The sequence below is a fragment of the Macrobrachium nipponense genome, chromosome 38, assembly GCF_015104395.2.
Source record: "Macrobrachium nipponense isolate FS-2020 chromosome 38, ASM1510439v2, whole genome shotgun sequence".
Lineage (NCBI taxonomy): Eukaryota > Metazoa > Arthropoda > Malacostraca > Decapoda > Palaemonidae > Macrobrachium > Macrobrachium nipponense.
Window position 1 is genome coordinate 1,509,343 of NC_061098.1, and position 19,531 is coordinate 1,528,873.

At 36.8% G+C, this 19,531-nt stretch overlaps 2 protein-coding genes across 4 annotated transcripts in view; one reads left to right on the forward strand and one right to left on the reverse strand.

Annotated features, from left to right (window-relative positions):
• Positions 1-9,030, forward strand: part of LOC135209555 (serine/arginine repetitive matrix protein 1-like) — a 51,568-nt gene extending 42,538 nt beyond the window's left edge. For 2 of the 3 annotated variants that reach the window (XM_064242212.1, XM_064242214.1), the window contains 8 exons: positions 312-677; positions 1,432-1,561; positions 2,961-3,094; positions 3,579-3,809; positions 5,132-5,335; positions 5,694-5,937; positions 6,728-6,823; positions 7,888-9,030. In XM_064242212.1, the coding sequence (XP_064098282.1) occupies positions 312-677; positions 1,432-1,561; positions 2,961-3,094; positions 3,579-3,809; positions 5,132-5,335; positions 5,694-5,937; positions 6,728-6,823; positions 7,888-8,010 (1,528 nt within the window). In that variant the 3' untranslated portion in view covers positions 8,011-9,030. The remainder of the gene's footprint in view (positions 1-311; positions 678-1,431; positions 1,562-2,960; positions 3,095-3,578; positions 3,810-5,131; positions 5,336-5,693; positions 5,938-6,727; positions 6,824-7,887) is intronic. The other variant, XM_064242213.1, reaches the window with a different exon arrangement.
• Positions 9,031-9,290: 260 nt separating this feature from the next.
• Positions 9,291-18,656, reverse strand: LOC135209557 (mesencephalic astrocyte-derived neurotrophic factor homolog). Its single transcript, XM_064242215.1, has 5 exons — positions 18,362-18,656; positions 15,378-15,462; positions 14,953-15,060; positions 13,801-13,959; positions 9,291-10,011 (listed from the first exon to the last, which is right to left on the reverse strand). Exons 2-5 carry the CDS (start codon positions 15,460-15,462, stop codon positions 9,845-9,847), a joined length of 519 nt encoding a protein of 172 aa, XP_064098285.1. The 5' UTR covers positions 18,362-18,656; the 3' UTR covers positions 9,291-9,844.
• Positions 18,657-19,531: the final 875 nt, after the last annotated feature.

A 19,531-nucleotide genomic window follows, 5' to 3' on the forward strand; every position in this document is an offset into this window, starting at 1 on the left:
CACAGTAACACGATTTCCTCAAAATGTCACGTTTTTTAGTGTAAGATTATTAATAGTTGGATGGAAGGTAGTCCATTAACTTTTGCAGAATTGGAAAATTATTTAATTTGGTAAATAATGTATGGTAATGTTTTGAGTTTTGTAATGAATAGGTAACCCAATGCTTTTGTTTTTTTAATTTAAATTTTTCGTGCATATTTCTTATTGTTTTATTTGAAGTTGAAAATGTGTGTGCTAAATGCCACTAAATATGTAAATTAATATTTTATACTTTGGATTTTGTATTGAAAAAAGTTTGTTTATTTTGTAAGGTCCCCCAGAGGGAGGTCCCCGAAAAAGGATGACGATAAGAAGCGAAGAGGTTCTCCAAGGAGGAGGTCACATAGCCCGAGGAAAAGATCGCGCAGTCCTCGAAGAAGATCTCACACACCAAGAAAAAGGTCTCCTAGTCCACGTAAACATTCACCAAGTCCTCGTAAAAGGTCTGGAAGCCCACGTAAAAGGTCACCCAGCATCAGAAAGAGGTCGCCCAGCCCTAGGAGACATTCTCCTGGTGGCCGGAAGCCATCAGGTGGACACAAGAGACACAATAGCCCCAGAAAGAGAACTGCCTCCCCCAGACCAAGCATGAGACGACGGCAATCGAGGTCCCCCTCTTCCAATTCTGACTCCTCAAGGTAATGTTTTTGTATGTGTGACTCTCGAAGCCATACTTGGTATTATTGCTGGTTGTGGTTCTCTTTTTTTCCCTTTTTCTCTCATTTTAAAACTTAGTAGGCAGCTATCTTTGGTTTTGTTTATTTTCAGGTCACAGGTCAATTTAATAAGGTAAAATTTTGCCTTTTTATATAAACTTTTTTTTTTTAAAAACTGGTAGTTTAAGGTATGTGGTCTTCAGAAAAGTATGGTGCTCAAGATTTTACATAATTCTTGTCTTGCAGTCATGGGTACATTTAAAAGAGAGCATTTTACTTTCCTGGTTCTGAGGAAACATCGTAGGCTGGTAATTAAAGGATTGGTGAGGAATTTAAAAGTCAGATATAAAGTTTCAGGCTGCTTCAGATTTTGCATTCAAAGTAGTTTAGGGGAGTGTTATTTTATGTTAGTGTCATAAGTTTACTAGACTACTAAGTTAGTGTCAGTACAAGACCCACAGATGTTCTTATGCTTTTGCTAATTTGATCAAGTTTTTGTTGAATTTCCATGTTCATATCCTTGACTTAAACATTCTTTGTTTGAGTAAGTTAACATAGTGTTTGTTTTCTTCATTTTCTGTGGTCTGATTCATGAAACTGAAATACGTATCTGTTTGGTTGATTTCAGGTGGATTTACTCTCTACTAGTTTTTTCCCTTTTTCATGTTTATCCTAAATTTTACACTTTTCATATAAGTATAATTACTTGAACGCATTTTTCAATCATTAATTTCAGTAGCTCTTCTGAAAGTCGCAGCCCCCCAAGGAACAAGGAGGATGACTTTGAAATTCATCGCAAGGAAGACTCAGTATTGAAGAAAAGGCAATACAGATCCAATCGTGATCCTTCTAGTTCTGACGATGAGGTAAGTTTTGTGATGCATTGGTTTTGTCCGGTTGTTTTTACTTTTTTATGATTCCTTGGCAAAATGTTCTTGTTCAGAAACAGGTGTTTGGTATTTGTTGTGGAATGGAATATTACTGTCTTGATTTGATATAATTTAGAAATCCTTGACTGGGTTTTAAGAACAGAAATCTTAATACTATACATATATATGTGTATGTATATATTTTATTTATTTATTTATTTCTCCCCTTCTACTCTCCCTATCAACTGCTATTCCTAACCTTTTCATTGGTAGAATATTTTTGAAATAATGGAAACTAATCATAAACACATGATATCTGGCAACATTGGAATTATGTCTAATGGGTGATGGAGAATAGTTGAACTCCCCTCAAAGCAGAAACCTTGGAAATTGTGGTGTGTTTTTTCATAGTTTATTTCCAATAATGGTCAGATTTTGCATTAAAATTAATGCAATTGGAAAGTTGTTCTTGCAAAATTTGTAATGCTGCGAAAATAATTGATCTCTCTTACCCTCTTTTTGAAAAATTGTTTCCGAAAAATGAAGAAATTTAAATTTTCAACCAACTTCAACTTGTCATTTTGATTTTATTTATTTTGTTTTTAACTTGCTACAAAAAGTAAGGTGATATATAAAAGTACAAATATAAAAATGGCTGTTGAATGGCACTAAAATTAGCATCCTAGAAATAGATTACATCAAGTAATTAAAGAAAATTATTCCCAGAAGTGAGTGAATGTTGTTACAGTCAATGATTTTAAATTCACGATTCCCTTTGTCTTTATTTTCCTGTTTTCCAAGCCACTTAGCCCTTGTAAAGCCCCATAAAAACCCCAGTAATATATGTTGCTGTACCTTTACTTTGCTGAAGTTTCAAGTAAAAATATAAAAAGCCATGTTCCAAATTGAATTTTGATATGTAAAGAACTTGAGCCATGAAATACAATGAGTATGAGAATTTCTACATATATTCATGATTTTGTAGATGGCTTTACAATATTTTTCTGTTATTTCTTTCTTGATCGTTATGGGATGCTCTTGATTGAATAAGGTTTCCCTTTGGTATACCTTTATTTTAGTTCTTTTATTAATTTACAGACCAAGTGTTTACTTGATTTTGCCTCATATTTCCTGTGCTTAATGGAATTCCCTGTAAGTCTGTTTTGGAATTAAACAACTAAAAATTGCATTGCACAATGTAATAAGTTAAATTTTTGGATATTACTCACGAGTGAGTATATGATTCAGTTTTTTAATGCCTTCATTTGTACAGTAAGGAAGAGCCTATATTGGAAACCTAGGAAGAAGGTAAATGTGACCCTATTTTGTAACAGGACTAAGAAATACCCCAGTGGTGTGTCCACCTTTTAATTAATTTCTGGTATGTGATCCTTAGCCTCCACAGCGACCAATGGATGGTGGACATCATGGTGGGCCGTCAATGCATAGGCGAACTCCCCCTCGAGTGAGGCGGTCGCCCTCACCTCATCGTCGTCCTAGAAGATCAATTTCTCCACGTTATAGGAGAAGGTTTGTGTTGAATGAATATTGTGGAAAATGGTCTTCATCACTGTAGTAAATAAGTTGTATACATTCATCATCCAATAAAGCCATATATTTTGTTATATGAAGTAGGGAAAACACAAAACACTTGGGATACAGTATACATACACAGAATGATACTACCAAAGCATTTTTATAGGGACATTTAAAATTTCTTAACGTATTAAGTCACTGAATAAGATTAATTTTTTTAAAAGTATAGTAGGGAAAGGATCTTGGACAATTTGTAAAATGTTTGCCTCTTAGTGTGACACCATCTTTTATGTAAATTTAGAAGTGGAAGATGGAGTGTATTCTCCACTATTTTTGTTGCTATAGTATATAAATCCCAAACTCATGTAGTCAGTCGCAAAATCCCAGATGCGGAAGAAATGGAAGGTCACAGATTGAGTGTCTAAAGTTGTCTCATGGTCCAAGCCAGTCCAATAGGCAGTCCTCCTTGTCTACACAGGTCACCCAGCCCTAGAGGTAGAATTTCACCCAACATCAAGCGCGGGAGATCACCCAGTCCAAGGATGAGAAGGTCGCTTAGTCCCAGAGGTCGTAGGTCTCCTAGCCCAAGAATGCGTAGGTCTCCAAGTCCTCGGGGTCGAATGTCGCCCATGATGCGAGGGAGAGGTTCTCCAGGACAGCGAATGAGACGATCCTCTAGTCCCCGTAGAAGACCTATGAGTCCTCAGAGGTAATTGTAATTTGATTTTTGATTTTTCATTAACCTTGTTTAAATGAAATCTGGGAAAACTTTAGGTGTAATTATGTATGTATGTATGTATGTATGTATGTATGTTTTCATTCTAAAGGTAATTTCAAAAGGTCAGAGTTGAGAAGTCTTGACAAATGTGTTATTTATATAGAATAGGTTATAGGATAGCTGGTAGTCATGGTTATTCTACTTTAGTTACTTTAGTCTATATAAGACTCAGAGGTCTTGTAAAACTAATCCCTATTATTATTATTACTGTTTCCAGAGCAGGTGTTATCCACACTACTTCTGTTCCATAAATGCAAATTATATTTGAAACATGCAGGTTATTTTTCTAAACTGATGTTTAAACTGTGTTCACATACACCTTGTAACTTGCAGTTGTTACAAGGTCCATATTCTAACCCTTCACTTTGTACCTCATATTCACTTTTTCTTCCTGTTTCTAAGTTTTTAGGTGGTACAGTATGTAAATTATGTACACAAATTTTATTTATCAGTGTCAGTGAAGTACAGTAGTACTAGTACTCAATATTAATATGAAAGATGCACTTCTTTCCAAGTACTACTACTGTGTACACTTTGTTTGTGTTTAACCAGCCTGAGAAGAGTCTACTTGAGACTCAGAGGTCTGGAAAAACTAACCCCTATTAATAATAAAATGTACACTTTGTTACAAAATGTAGTCATTTATTTCTGGGTGTGCACTATGCTAAAATGTACTTATTCACTTTTGGGGGAGTCAGATAGTGGGTACACAGCTCCAAGTTTACACAAAACAATAAGAGCTCTGATGGTCTTTGACTTATATACAGTGGTTCCTAAGTGGTAAAGTTTGGAAAGTTGCAAACTTACCAATATTTAATCATATTGTAGGTATCCAGTTCATGTTAAAAATGAACGGGTAAATTATTCTAGGGTTTATGTCAGGGGTAAATAATGGTGTAAAATAATACATTCAAGGTAGGAAGAATTTGAGGTGAATAATGATGGAGTGCTAGAGGTAGGTGCAAAGAAAGAGAAAATACAGCAATAAGAAGTAGAGTGTATACATAATTAAATTGACAAAGAATGGGATTTTGTAAAGAGATTTATATTTTGATTTCATGTTTAGAGAAATTGTCTCTTAGGATTGCCTTTTGATAGAAGATCAACCAAGAAATGCTCCTCACCTTTTCAAGTCTGAACTCTGTCTTAATTTTATTATTTTTTTTTCATGTTTTAAGAATGAGGAACTCCATACTCAGAAATGTACATTTTAAGCATGGGATGATTTTAACTTCATTTATTCACTTAACCAGGTTCAGAGGATCTCCAACACATTCGCCAATGCGTAAAAAACACAGGAGTACATCAAGATCCCCTCATCGTGGTGGTGGTCGACCAGGTATGCCTCCGACCCCAGATAAAAAGCACAACATAAACAATGCTAGTCGTCTTATGCTTCTTGCAAATTACTCTGTGGACACTATAAAGGAAGCTCAGTATAACTTGAGTGGAAAGAGGTAAGAAAATAATTTAAAAATTCATTACCCCTTATACTTAATAAAATATTGGTGTTTTGGTTATCAAATATGTGAACAATAAGATAATTTTTATTGTACATATAATCTTTGCTAAGAAAGTTATTTGGTAAATTATTTTTGGTATGTTATTGCATACAGTTCTATTGATCAGTAACTCACAATCCCATACAGTTCTATTGATCAGTAACTCACAATCCCATACAGTTCTATTGATCAGTAACTCATAATCCCATACAGTTCTATTGATCAGTAACTCATAATCCCATACAGTCCTATTGATCAGTAACTCATAATCCCATACAGTTCTATTGATCAGTAACTCATAATCCCTTTTTAGTGAGAATAATCACCCGGGGTCTGAAAGTGAAGATTCAGAATCTGATGGAGGAAGACCTTCCAGGCGACCTATGAAAAGGAGAACTCAGTCTCCTTCAGACTCTGAATCTCCGCACCACAGACGAAGAATGGATTCTGGTAGTGAAGATGAAGGATCCTCTAGTCGTGATTCATCTCCTGTTGAAAAGAAAAAGAAGAAGAAGAAAAAGAAGCACAAGAAGAAGGACTCTAGCAGTGATTCTGAGGTAGATATCTTCCCAAAGAGACTGGTTTTTATCATTTGCATATTTTGTCAGCTCTTGAGAGCGGATTGGGGGTCATTGAATCTGCTATGCATTGAGTGGTGCATGTTGGGCAGTAATGAATGTTGTTTGTGCATATGCCTCATGAATTTAGACTCTTATAGTAATTAATTACATTAAATGAGATTGAGTTTTGTACATTCTTATAATTTCATTAAGGTTTTCAACTCAAGTTTTCCCTTGAAAGGATTAGACTTGAGAGTTCTCGCCACTCTTCTGTCATGTCTGCTTTTCAACCAGAATTCCTGTCTGGTATAGGTGTTCACTATGCGCCTTGGGCCTTCCAACTAGTCATCACCCTGTTATTTCCATAACAGACTTATTACATGCCTGAACCATTTTAGTCTCATGAAAGCTTTCCCTGGTACTGAAGTAATTTTTTTATTTGCATTATATTACTTGCATGGGGAATTGCTGTTATGTTACCCAGATTGGAATAATGTAAATTCAGTACTTGCAGCAGGTAACTGTAGCTAATGTGTTCATCATTTGCACAAAATTTTTTATTATTTGGTGGTTCATTATGCCTTACCCATTTCAGGTGATACTTCTACTTTTATAGTTGATTATGAAAGATATATTGTAAGCATAGTTTTTTTGTAATATTCAGGTCTGCCTTTGCAGTAATAGATTAGGCCTGTAGTACAGAATAGTAGTTTTTATGTACGGTTTGTTTCTTACAGATACAGTACCAGTTTTTATTTCCCTCTTGAATAATGTTTTTTTTCCACAGCTGTCCGAGATAGAAAAGAAAAAGAAAAAGAAGAAAAAGGAGAAGAAGAAGCACAAGAAACAAAAGAAACACAAGAAGCATAAGCATAGGCATGAAGTAAGTGAATGTTTATAATCTCAGTACAAATTGTCATAGTGAACTTTATTATAGTATTTGCTCTTTGTCCTATAATTTTCATCCAGTCCTGTTCTTTTTACTTACATGTCTAACTTTTTTGAGGGTGCTGTCCTTAGAAGCCTTTAGTATGTGAAATTAAGTTTGCATTTTATACATTAATTTTGTGAAGCAAGTAAAATTATTGAAGTGATGGATCCATGGTTCTTATAGTCATTAGAAAGAAACGGTGTCAGATAAGAATTTGATTACTTTTCATTGTGGAGCGTTAACCTGTCGTGGCACTTGGAAGAATAATCTAACTAAACCCATTAATTTTGAATTGGTCGCTTGGTTGACCCGTACATACTTACTGGGTACGTAGGGTACGTTAACTCTGAAACAAATGAAAAGTAAATGGGAAGTTGTGGGCTTGAAGAATAGAGTTAAATTTCAGTATAATGAGCTGGGTAAGATTTTTTATTTATTTCTTTTTTGTACTTGCACTTTTGCACAACATTACACAATTTTTATGATATATTGAGGTTTTTACACAGCCACCAAGGTCTTCCCTTATTTTGAAGTAGTATTGGTGAAGAATGTCCATATTTGTTGACTAGAAATGGTGATAATTATGAATTGTTTTATTTTATTAGTGGAATTTCATTCTCATTAATCTTGTACCGTATGATATGTAAATTTTTATGCTTAGAATCATGTTTAAGTGGGGTGGTTCATGTTCATAATTAGGACATTTATCCATAAGTAGGTTTGTGGTAAAGAAAAATGGAACTAATTTTTAAAGATTAAGGAAATTATTTTTATTTACTTGGAAACTATTGTAGATTGAATTTGTGATGGAAATAGCTATTGGTTACAAATGTGAGGGATATTATTTATTGGAAATTATTGTAAATTTAATTTATATAGAAATCAGTGTACAAATGTGAAATCAATGTTCTCAGTGTTTGCACAACCATGTGCAAAATTAATTCTGTACTTGTACATTTTAATATTGATAATTGGTAGTTTATTTTGTTAAATTAACAGGCTATTATTCTATTTAGGATACTGACAGTGACACGGGCGACAGTGTAGGGGGAGAAGAGCTGGAACGCAAGTTACGAGAGAAAGCGCTTCAGTCTATGAAGAGGCAAGAACGCTCTTCAGCGGCTTCAGAGTCAGATTAGGTTTTTGCTGGATTGCCAAGTCTTTGCAGTCTGGGCGAACTCGTCAACAGTGACTTTTAGTCATACAACTCATTTTCTGTAAAGTAGGGATATTGGAGATGAAAGACAATTACTGTAAGGGTAACCACTGTATTTTGTTTAGGTTTTGCAGGTTAGTTAAGAGATATAACCAGACCATGGAGTTAGAATTGACTCAGGTGTTGCAGGTGTACTTTTTTTTTTCTTATATACATATTTATGGCCAATTGAAGCCATAGAAAACAATTTACTTGCTGTAAACTGCTTGATATTGTACATAAGGTCTGTACAAATTTTTAATGTTTATAAATCTTCTCTTGAGAAATACACATAACTGCTCTTCCTAACTAGAAGTGAATATGAATTTAGGTATTTTTAGGGTGTAGCAGTTTGGGCTGCATATACATACAGTTGCTGTATTCCTTAACCAAAGTTTATCAAGGCTTTGTTTCTACTTCAGTGCAAGATGAACTTCCTTTTTTATAACTTAGCTTTTTTATTATTTTTACACATTGTAGTAGAGCAAGGTAAAAATCATTCAATATCTACCAGCTAATTTGTTTTTTTCTGAAAGTGTTAAATATCATTCAATATCTACCATCTAATTTATATTTTCTCTAAAATTGTATCAGCTACTTCAGTTCCAATTTGTGGACGACTGTGTGAATGGAAATTAATTATGTCAGAAGCAGGTAAAATAATAAAAAAAAAATTGACTAATGGATAAATATTTCATTTGGCATGTAACTACTGTTAGGCATTAGTTTGGATGAACTAAATTTACTATCCTTCATCACTTCATTAAATCCCAGTATACCATAAATCCATTAAGGGTTGAGAGATGAATTGCCTTACAAATCTTGTTGATTGCAATTAGGTGGTTGTCATCTATGGCAAGTGTGAATGGGACTGATTAAAATTATATTTTTGTTATAAAGATGTTTATCCTTTGTCACTGATGAAAAATTGTTTCATGTTAATAAATGACTAGTGAAATTTAAATTGATATTCTTGTACCTAATAAAATTGGGCTCCCTTTGGGAATAATTATCTGGTTTTTTAAACATTTCTGCAACTAAAGGAATTTAAGTTAAAATTGGGTAAAATAATATATCAAATAAACCAGGTACCAAGATACAGCCCTAATTTCAAGTTGCATTTGAATTCAACAGAAGTTTGCATTCTGTTTTCGAAATTCACCCATTAAACTTCTTTAAACTTCAGTACAAGACCTAAAACAACTGGGAATGTCAAAGGAAAAAATAGTACAAAAGCTTTATTAACAATAAGTTATAAAATTCTCATTTTTGGTATCAAGTTCAAGTTTGTGCCACAATAAACTTGAAAACGAACAATCCAAGAAACTTATTTCACACAAACATGAAAAAATCATAGCCAGCTTCATTCAAACTAAACAGAGAATTCAAAAGCCTGTAATCTTACACAAATCGTTCCTCCTGAGATTTGATTTGACAAAAAATAGAATTTCACAAAGGAAAATTACTGCTTAACTGCGACTAATCTTGAAAATAAATCTTGGTATTCTGCCAAGGGCAAAAAATAACTGCATTCACAACTTATGCAAAAGTTAAATTTGAAAAAAATGCACTTTCATTATTACCATGAACCTTCCAATAAAGCTCTAGTACAAAAATAACCTTGCCTTTCTTCCTGCCATCTTGTTCTACACCAATCTAAAAATCCATTAGATTGATAAAAGTTTCATCGAGAAAACTCAAAGCACTCACACAACCAAGATTTTATATGAACTTCAACACTGGCATACAGAAATTACAATATCCTAGATAGTTCTACATTACAGTTCACCACGCACATACTGAGGTTTAAGGGTTTCAATTCTCTTGATGTAGTCGCCCTTCTCCAGACAATCGTCACAGGTCTCGTCCCAATCATTCAGAATCTTCTTCAAGTCCCGTACTTTAAGTTTTTTCAAATCTACATTGTTCAGGTCAATCTGCTTCTCTGTGGAGAATATGGAAAAACAGACGTCTTATACAGTAGTGTATGCCCTCAGAAAATATAAATACAGGAAAGGCTCCTCTTAGGTCACCTTTTCCTCAGCTTTTTGTGATTTTTTTTTTCTTTTGGGGGAAACGGGAAAAAATAAATTTTTTAAAGTACAAAATGCATTTTTGATAGGTATACAAACCAGAGCCTTCTACAGAGTATCCTCACCACACGCAGGATTATCCGGTCACTAAACTTGTTAACCAAGGCAACCTGACTGGTGGTATTGCCTCAGGAGCCCACCCAAAAGGCAAGGTCAACTGTTAAGACTGGACAGGAAAGAAACCAGGGCTACTAAAGATCATCACACTTTTGAATGAGCAAAAACCTCTCAAAAATGTTCTAGCTTAGCCTGTCAAGTTTCTGGAGGAATGGGACTGCTTGGCAACATGAGATCCCTACAGGCATCAGCTGGCTTTTCTCTTGTTAGAGGTAAACACACACTCTGCTCCTTTGTTCCTGTTCTCTTGGTTTGGCTGGTGCTCCATACAACAGGAGAAACATCATGAGACCTTATTGAATTCACTGACCCAGCACCCTCCCTATCCCTGGTAGCATCTGACCTAGGAGGAATAAGGGAACTGGTACGTGCAAGATCCAAAGACCCTGCTCATGCTAAGTTGAAAGCAGTGCTGACTCGCCCTGGAGTAGCCCAAAGAGGCATGGAGGGAAAAGCCTATGCCATTACCCTTGTGCACTTAAGTTTGTAGACCTCACATGCAGAGGCGCAGAGTGAACAGGTTTCCAGCTGTCTGTAAAGGCATGAAGTCCTGAGACCCTGTGAACATCTCTTCCCTTTCCTATCTCAAGTCTTGCTGGTCTTGGAAGCCAAAAGGGTGGTTGAGGTTAGAGCAGGTGCTTTAGTCAAAGCAGCAACTGCTGAGGTCTGCTAATGGAAGGGACACTACTACAAGAGCATCCTACTCCTTAGCAGGTGGGATACCAGGGCATACTTCCACCTGTCCAAATTCTCCCATTGAGGCAACCAGAGCACCCCTTGCAGCAGGAAAAAGGGGTGCATACTTTCCTCTTAAGAGAACAAACTGTACTTGTGAAGGTCAATGAATATGCATGGTATTGAGCACCCACAAGGACATCCATGCCCCTCACAATAGCTTTTCTCCAAGTCATAAACACAAAAACTAAAATCCTGGGAGGCCCCCCTTGTGCCCTCTGGGCATCAACTGTCCAAAACAACAACCTTGTCCTACTGCAGAACATAGAGTTTTCCCAGACAACATAAATTAAAGACAAACGGCAGCAGCAGTGATTATGTATTTGGAGGAACTACAGCATCTGATTTGTAACACTAAAACCATCTGTAAATGTAAAATGCTTCAATCTACTGAACAATGGCTAATAGAAAACTTTCCTTATTTTGTACAAAGAATTGTTAACAGTTTTCCAGGTGCAAGATGTTGCTCTGAAGTTAAATACTAAGTTTCCATTCAAGGAATTCCATATCGTTAGAAATTTGCGACATTGGATTAGATTAGAAAGTACCCAGACACTGCCTCTTACTCACCTCATCAGATGTCTACACTGGTGACCACCGAGATAACTGACCAGTGACAACGCCAGAGCAACATCCATCCACCTGCACAACCCAGAAGCCTGGTTCCTCAGAGCGGAGACCATCTTCAGTGCCAAGATCACATACGTTGTTCAAACCCACTCAATCACCTGTAGCAGCAGCCACCACACAACTAGAGCATAAAAGCGAAACAGAACCGGACAGCGAGCCAGAGGGGCCTGCTGCCTCCATACACTGATTCCGAAACTACACAAAAGAGAACAAACAAACACAGAACCAAAAAAGGAGAAAATCCGAAGGGCCTATGTTTATGGTTGCCTCATAGAGGAGAATGAGTCTACCTTTTGCTGTCTTTCTTCCAGGTACAAGCAAAAACACACTACATGTTTTCCGTCAAAAATATTAAGTCCAAAACACAGCTCCAACTTTCTGTCGGCCTTCAGGAGGAAGGCTTTCAGACTCGCCCATGATTTATCATACCAGTCTGGCTGTTCCACCACCTGTATCCTATCAAAACAATACATCTGGTGGGCCATGAAGTCTGACATCAAGATATGGGCTCAAGAATGTCTCCACTGCCAAAAATCCAAGGTCACGAGGCATACAGAGTCAGAGACAGGAAAATTCAACACAGTGGAGCGACGCCTTTCCTACACTCATGTGGGCTTTAATAAACTGGGTCAGTTGGCATGGAGCCCCTCAGTAAGTCACCAGCGAGAGGGGGGGGGGGGGGGGGGGGGGGGGGCTAACTTCATGTCTGCCCTATCGAACTCACTCGCTGCCAGCCTTGGACAAAAATAACACATGGCAGCATACAACCCAGAGGCAAATGGTATGATAAAGTGGTTCCACCGCTCCCTGAAAGCAGTGCTCGCAGCCAAATGTTGAGATGGGAGGTGGAGAATAGAGTGGCCATGGATTTTATTATGACTGAGAACGGGCCCCATGCAGCATTTAGCATTTTATGCATCACAAGCAGAGGCACTCCACGGACAGTCACTAGCAATACCAGCAGACATTTACCAAAACCCAAGAGCCAACCCGCTTAATGGCGGCATCAGTAAGCGGTTTATCGGCGTTGGTAAACAGATTATTGACGCTGGTAAGCTATTTATCAGCGTCAGTAAAAGGTTTATTGGAGCCAATTGCTTTACTGCATCGTAAACACCCTTTCTTACCACAATAAATAGGACTGACTATGTGTTTATCAAGATGGATGCACACCAACCCCTCCCCTTCACAGTCTACTTTGGACCTCGTCGAATCCTGCAGCGTAGATAAAGTGCTACCAAATGTCAGTGGGCGGGAGACCTATCTGGGTCTTGATATAGTACAGGCTGAAACCAGCATACATCCCAGACGACGGTCCATCTCCAAGTGTCTCTCTCTCTCTCTCACAAAAAAGAGAGAGGGGAGAGAGAGAGAGAGAGAGATGAGAGAGAGCACGAGAGAGAGAGAGAGAGAGGGGAGAGAGGAGAGAGAGAGAGAGAGAGAGAGAGAGAGAGAGAGAGAGAGATTTTTGTAGGGACTCTCTTGGGCCCTCTGAGCATCCACCATCCAAAACAACATACTTGTCCTACTGCAGAACATTGAGTTTCCTTCAGAAAACACAAATCAAAGATGGATGTCTGAAACATTGATTTTCATGTATGTATTTGGAGGAACTACAGTATCTCATTTGTAAAACGTAAAAGGCACAAAAATAGTAAAGTTTTCCAGGTGTGAGTAAACACACCTGAGCATAAAATTATGCCTGTTTAACTCTGATGTTAGAGGCTAGTTTCTGCTCATGGAAGTCCATGTCTTATCAGATATTTGTGACAAATTAGAAAGTACCAAGATACTGCCTCTTACCTCATCTCCACAATACAATCCACATTCAAAAGACAAAAATAAAATAAAACATGGAACACAAATACTTAGTTATTCGATAATAAGCAGCTTGTTCTGAGGATATTCCTGTACATATAAAAGGCAATGGCTTGTATTTCCACAGGAACAAACAAAATTTAAAATACAGTACTGTACATTGCCACTAGTTCAAGATAAATTATATCAAACAATATTAGAGTAATAAAATGTACTTTATCAGTCTTTCTATCCATTCTTTACTTTTCCATATTGAGCATGTATTGCTTAACTTGATGAAGCAGCTAAACATGATTAAAGGACTTCTAAAAAAACTTAATATGAGGAAAATGTGAACTTACCATATCTTAATTCACAAATCTGTGCATCTCTTTTCTTCAACTTTTCACACACTTTCTCTGGTGGCACTCCCCAGGACATAGGCTTTGACATCTCATTCAAAATACCTGTTGCAGATTCTTCAAGCCCTCCAACATAATAGCAGAAACGGTTATCCTTCCCTGCAAGATAGGAGAAATCGTAATGTGTAATAGACTGAAAGATTCCCTTGAAGTATGAAGTAGTATGTTATGATCAGTGGCATCATTTCAGGTTTTTCTTGGTGGGGGGTGGGGGGTTAGAACTTATGGTATGGGAGGGGTGACAAGTGAAGCGGGCCCTATTAACTGGGGGTAGGGGGCTTGTAAACCCAACCCACAAGGAAACTTTTGGTAACTTCTGTTAATTTTGGAGTATTTTGAAGTCGTTTAAGAGCTGTATTGATACTGTTGCTGTCATCATTATTATATTATTAAGAAGAAGAAGAAGAAGAAGAAGAAGAAGAAGAAGAAGAAGCTGTCATCATTATATATTATTAAAAAAAGAAAGAAGAAGAAGAAGAAGAAGAAGAAGAAGAAGAAGAAGAAGAAGAAGAAGTAGAAGAAGAAGTAGTAGTAGTAGTAGTAGTAGTAGTAGTAGTAGTAGTAGTAGTAGTAGTAGTAGTCCTGGAGGGGGGGATCAGTGTCTTGAGGGGGAGAGGCAAGTGGACGTCCCCATACGACACCCGTTTCTAATCAGACAGTATTCATCAATTCCTTAAACTACATACCCAGATGAGCCCCAATAGGCAGGGTAGCCTTTCAAGTTATGAACATCAAGGATAATTCCCTGAAGACATGAGATCAACTGCCGTTTCATATTTCAAGTAAGTGGTAACTATACATAGTGGAAATTTTCAGAAAATGACTGAGAAATTGTAGAACAAAAAAGGAATGACTGCAGTTATCATCTGCCTGAATAAAATATTAGAAAGTACTATAGGAAGAAGCCATTTAAGAAATTTCAAATCGAGTTAAGAAATTGAACACTGGAAATTGTTTTAAATGCTGATCATCAAAATGCCTTAAGTTACTCCAAGGTCATCTCCATAGTATATGAAAACAATGAATCAATCCTTAAAGTGCAAACAATGACAAAGCTCTTAAAAATCCAATATAAATATCTGTATAACTTACCTTTACTAGTTCTACAGAAATCTTTAAATTTTGCCTCTATCTTCAAATGGCTTGATTTTTCGTCAGATGACAATGTTTCGCTGAATTTTGTGATGTAGGTAATGCAGACTGGAAAAAAAAAATTAATATAAAAAAAACTAGAATAACACAGATCAAACTCGCATAACCTTTTGCACTATAACAAAATTTAAAACAAACTCTAAAGAGCAAATTAGAATAGTAAACTTCACCTATATGTACTATACAATTAACAATAAAATTTGCAGACATGAAAATATATAAACATTATAGTATCCACAATGGAAAAAATTCTGAGTAAGCATTCTCTAAGCATCATGGTCATATAGACTGACAAAGTTACTGATTTCAGATTTCAGAATGTAGTAAAAGACACATTAAACTTGAGACGCAGAGATGCAACCAACCTTCGCATTCTTCGAGTTTCAGTGAGGTAGCAACTGTGAAGCCTGACAAAAAGAAGGCTGCGATTAAACACCACTGTAGTCTCATCTGAAACAAAAATGGCTCAAATTAGTTGTTGCATTTCATAAAAGTATCTTAATACCAAATAGTACTGTTTTCCATCAAAACTTCATTTATAACCAACCATTAGCCAACTAAGCTCACATTCTAATAAAGCTGTTTGGAAAAGTAGAATACCTTATAAGAGTATTGCTATAACATATATTTAGTAAATCCAAGACAGAAGTGTGGATGAAAAAGAAAGAGCCTTTAAAGATGATGCTTTCATGGAAGCATGATGCAGTAAATCCATTATACAACAAAAGTACTATATCTGGTTGTTCACTATTCTCAATTTATAGAATACAGCACTCTCTTGTATGGCAAACATTTCAATGACAAAATATTTATTTCTAGCACAAAAAACTATGGGATAGCCTAAAGACCTTATCCTGCCTAAGTCCAGTTAATCATATAGGAAAAGGAAAAATGAAGGGTTGGGTTTGACCAAGAAAGAGGTAAAGGACATGGCTTTCAAGATGCAGAAATGGTATACGAATCTGGCAAATAAATCCATGAAGAGAACTGCAAGAATCGGCAGTAGACAAAAACTTTTGCTGAACCATGCTAATGAAGTTTACAGACTTCCACAGGGTAATGTAGGAAGAGGTAGCTTAACAGATGTATGGCCACCCAATAAGAGTAAGAGCTTTCCCTTTCATCTGAAAAAGTCACTCAAATAGCACCAACTGAGAAAGAAGCAAATGGTCACCTTGCAGAGGACAGGGAGAAAACATATTAAAGTAAAATAGGATAAATCTATCAGAAAGGACTTATGAAGAACTTCGTATAACAGAGCAATACTTAAAACAAGATCAAATTGGTTGAGCCAAGCTTTATTAACTTGATAAAAGAAAAGAAACCATGGCATCTAGACATTGTACCTCACTTTTTTGAGACAGAATCAGAACTTGCACTAAATGATCTCTCCAGAGTTTGAAGCAATTACAAGCTTGGAAGTGGTACTGGTATAAAAAAAATTTTACAGCATAAGAAATAAATGTGAAATGAATGACAAAAGCATTCAAAGCATACCATAAACATGGGGAAAATGACATTTTCAAGTTCAAAACTTGATAATGGCTTCAAGTAAAATTTTACCCAAAAGAGTATTTCCTTATCTACTAGATATCTGCATGTTAAAAAGTCTGCATGCAAATATTAGCCAGAAAGGGACGGCAGAAGTCTAGCGGGACGTCAAAGACTTAATTTGACCATATTCCACTCCCGCAATGGTGCCAGAAACACTAGACTACCTTGCATTAGTACCAATGCCACAAAACTGGGTAAAGCAAAAGGACATAGGTTGGGAATGCTAGGGTATTTCTACAGAAGCAATCCGCATGGACGGCAAGGAACATAACCCCGGATATGACATCCATTAGGGATTGGGGCGTCCAATGTATTTCACCGTGTTTAGTACTGGCCCCAGTGGTGTTAATTACAGTCGTCCGAATAAATATTACTTAAAATTCTTGTTCAGTAGGTAAAACTGCATAGAAAAACCGCAACTGCCATAGTCTAGGCCACCGCGGATAAGTACCCTAGATCTACTGATGAGAGAGAGAGAGAGAGAGAGAGAGAGAGAGAGAGAGAGAGAGAGAGAGAAATATTTTTTATGTCTGACACCATAAAGTCAACAATACATTCAGGATGATTCACCAGTTTTTTGTTCTTGACCTAAAACACTTTAGTTTCCAACTGGGGTCCTCCATTCTAAGTTTGATACAGGTTAGGCTAGGGGGTGCTATATGGGTCAACCTGTTAAATCTAAATAATAACTGTGTGTTGGGTATTTCTTTGGAAATTAGAGTTTCCTATAGTATTCGGGTGGCTTAGGTAAAGAACTTAGTTATTTTTGGGTGGTCGACTGTAATTAACCCCCCGGGGCCAGTACTGAACTTGGCGAAATACATTGGACGCCCCAATCCCTAGTGGCTGTCGTATTCATGGTTAAGTTCTTTGCAGTCCGTGCCGAGTTATTCTTTAGAATTACCGTCAACCTATCATTCTTGACAGAAATAAGTAATAACATAGAAACTGGTAAAATCTAACTGAAAAACTCTTTACACCAATTACGGATACCCAGGTGTTACTGGTTCATGAGAATATACACCAATAGGGGAAAAAAATGTCTCGGTAATGGTACCTGGAGGCTGCATCTTCAGTCTATAACCATTCGACTTGCTCTTCCTACGGTAATTTAACAGTAAACAGGTATTCTAGGCTAAACTACAGTAACCTAATGCTATAGGCTACATTGTAGTCTAACCTACAGTTGCCTAATGTGACCCCATTTATTATAAGGAGTTTCGTGTACAGTAACATTAGGCTACACAGGTAGTCTAACCTACAGTAACAGCCGTAATGGAAGTCTTACCTAACCTACCAGAATAACATTTATAGAAGGTAGTCTAACCTACAGTAACATTGTAACGGTAGTCTAACCTACAGTAACATTATAGAGGTAGTCTAACCTACAGTAACATTGTAACGGTAGTCTAACCTACAGTAACATTGTAACGGTAGTCTAACCTACAGTAACATTGTAACAGTAGTCTAACCTACAGTAACATTGTAATGGTAGTCTTACCTACCTACAGTAACATTATAGAGGTAGTCTAACTTACAGTAACATTGTAACGGTAGTCTAACCAACAGTAACATTGTAACGGTAGTCTAACCTACAGTAACATAACAGAAGTAGTCTAATCTACAGTACCTACAGGTAGTCTAACCAACAGTAACATTATACAGGTATTCTAATCTACAGTAATACCTATATTGTACCGGTCGTCTAACCTACAGTAGTAATAAGCTGTCTACAGGCAGTAGACAAACCTACGGTAATATATTATAAACGTCAACAACATATAGGTAGTCTAACCTTGTGATCCTTAAGCCGATGAAATTAATAAACAAAATAATAATGATAATAATAATAATAGACGACCACGTCTCCGTCTCACTCCCACGCTTTCTCTCTCTCTCTCTCCAGGTGTCCCTCGGATCGTCAGCAGGCCACAAAAGTCGCCGGGTGCTGTATCTCCCACACGGATACAATGTGGACTACAACGAGGACCTTAAAGGGACGTCGGTCTGACCGTCGTCAGCAGCGGCCTCGCCAATCGTAAACACAGTTGGCGGCTGCTGATTGGCTGCTGACACTGACGTGTTCCGGAGCCATGTTGCTCCGGGAGCAACATGGCGACGTTTTCTTTTCACAGGACGAGCTACTCCGACGCATAAATCAGCTCCGGGTGACAACCAGTCGGGTAAATATACCTCAAAACACACACGTGACATTTAAATTAATATTTCTCAACGTTCATCATATAGATAATGTTATAAATCCCGCTTTGAGAAAGCTTTCTCGGACGTTCCTCCGCCATACAGTCAGACTGAACGTTGCCACGTCGTCCGAAATGCAATCTTTCCCCTATAAATCAGCTTTAAATTAGGATTAATCGGGTGATGCAACCTCAAGAAGTATATATTATTCAGTTCATGATGATACGTTGGAGCTTTGATAAGATGCACATGGCGATATACATCCCTCTTGGAAAAGCTTTCTAGAAAATTAACCGGAGTATCTCTAAACATGGAGCATTTCACACCGCCTCTTTAAATTAATTCTTAGAAAAACGTCTTAGCTTTTTATTTTTTTTGTCCACTTATAGCAGCATTTTTCATCAACGTTGTGGATATGTATATAACATCGTGCGAGTGTGGTTGGAGACATGTTAGGTTTAGAAGTTTGACGTGAAAAATATTTTTTTCGAGCGAATTAATTTATAGGTCGTTAGGTTACCATGTCAACTGACTTGTTGATACACGTAGCATATTAAATGACGAATTCCGCTGTGAGTGTTATAGCTGCTATATATATATATAATATATATATATATATATATATATATATATATATTATATATATTATCTATATATTATATATAATTATATTCATTATTATGATTAAGAAAAGACACGAGACATGAGATTGTAAGGGTTTATGTAATGAAAATATAAAAAAATGTTTTCATAAGATTCACCCAAT

What these genes read in the sequence shown, in the direction of transcription:
- LOC135209557 (XM_064242215.1), bottom strand. Translation starts at nt 15,462, where the DNA reads ATGAGACTACAGTGGTGTTTAATCGCAGCCTTCTTTTTGTCAGGCTTC. An exon ending in TTTCTGTAGAACTAGTAAAG is followed by an intron (nt 13,960 to 14,952) that starts GTAAGTTATACA and finishes CCTATCTTGCAG; the next exon opens with GGAAGGATAACCGTTTCTGC. An exon ending in GATTTGTGAATTAAGATATG is followed by an intron (nt 10,012 to 13,800) that starts GTAAGTTCACAT and finishes TATTCTCCACAG; the next exon opens with AGAAGCAGATTGACCTGAAC.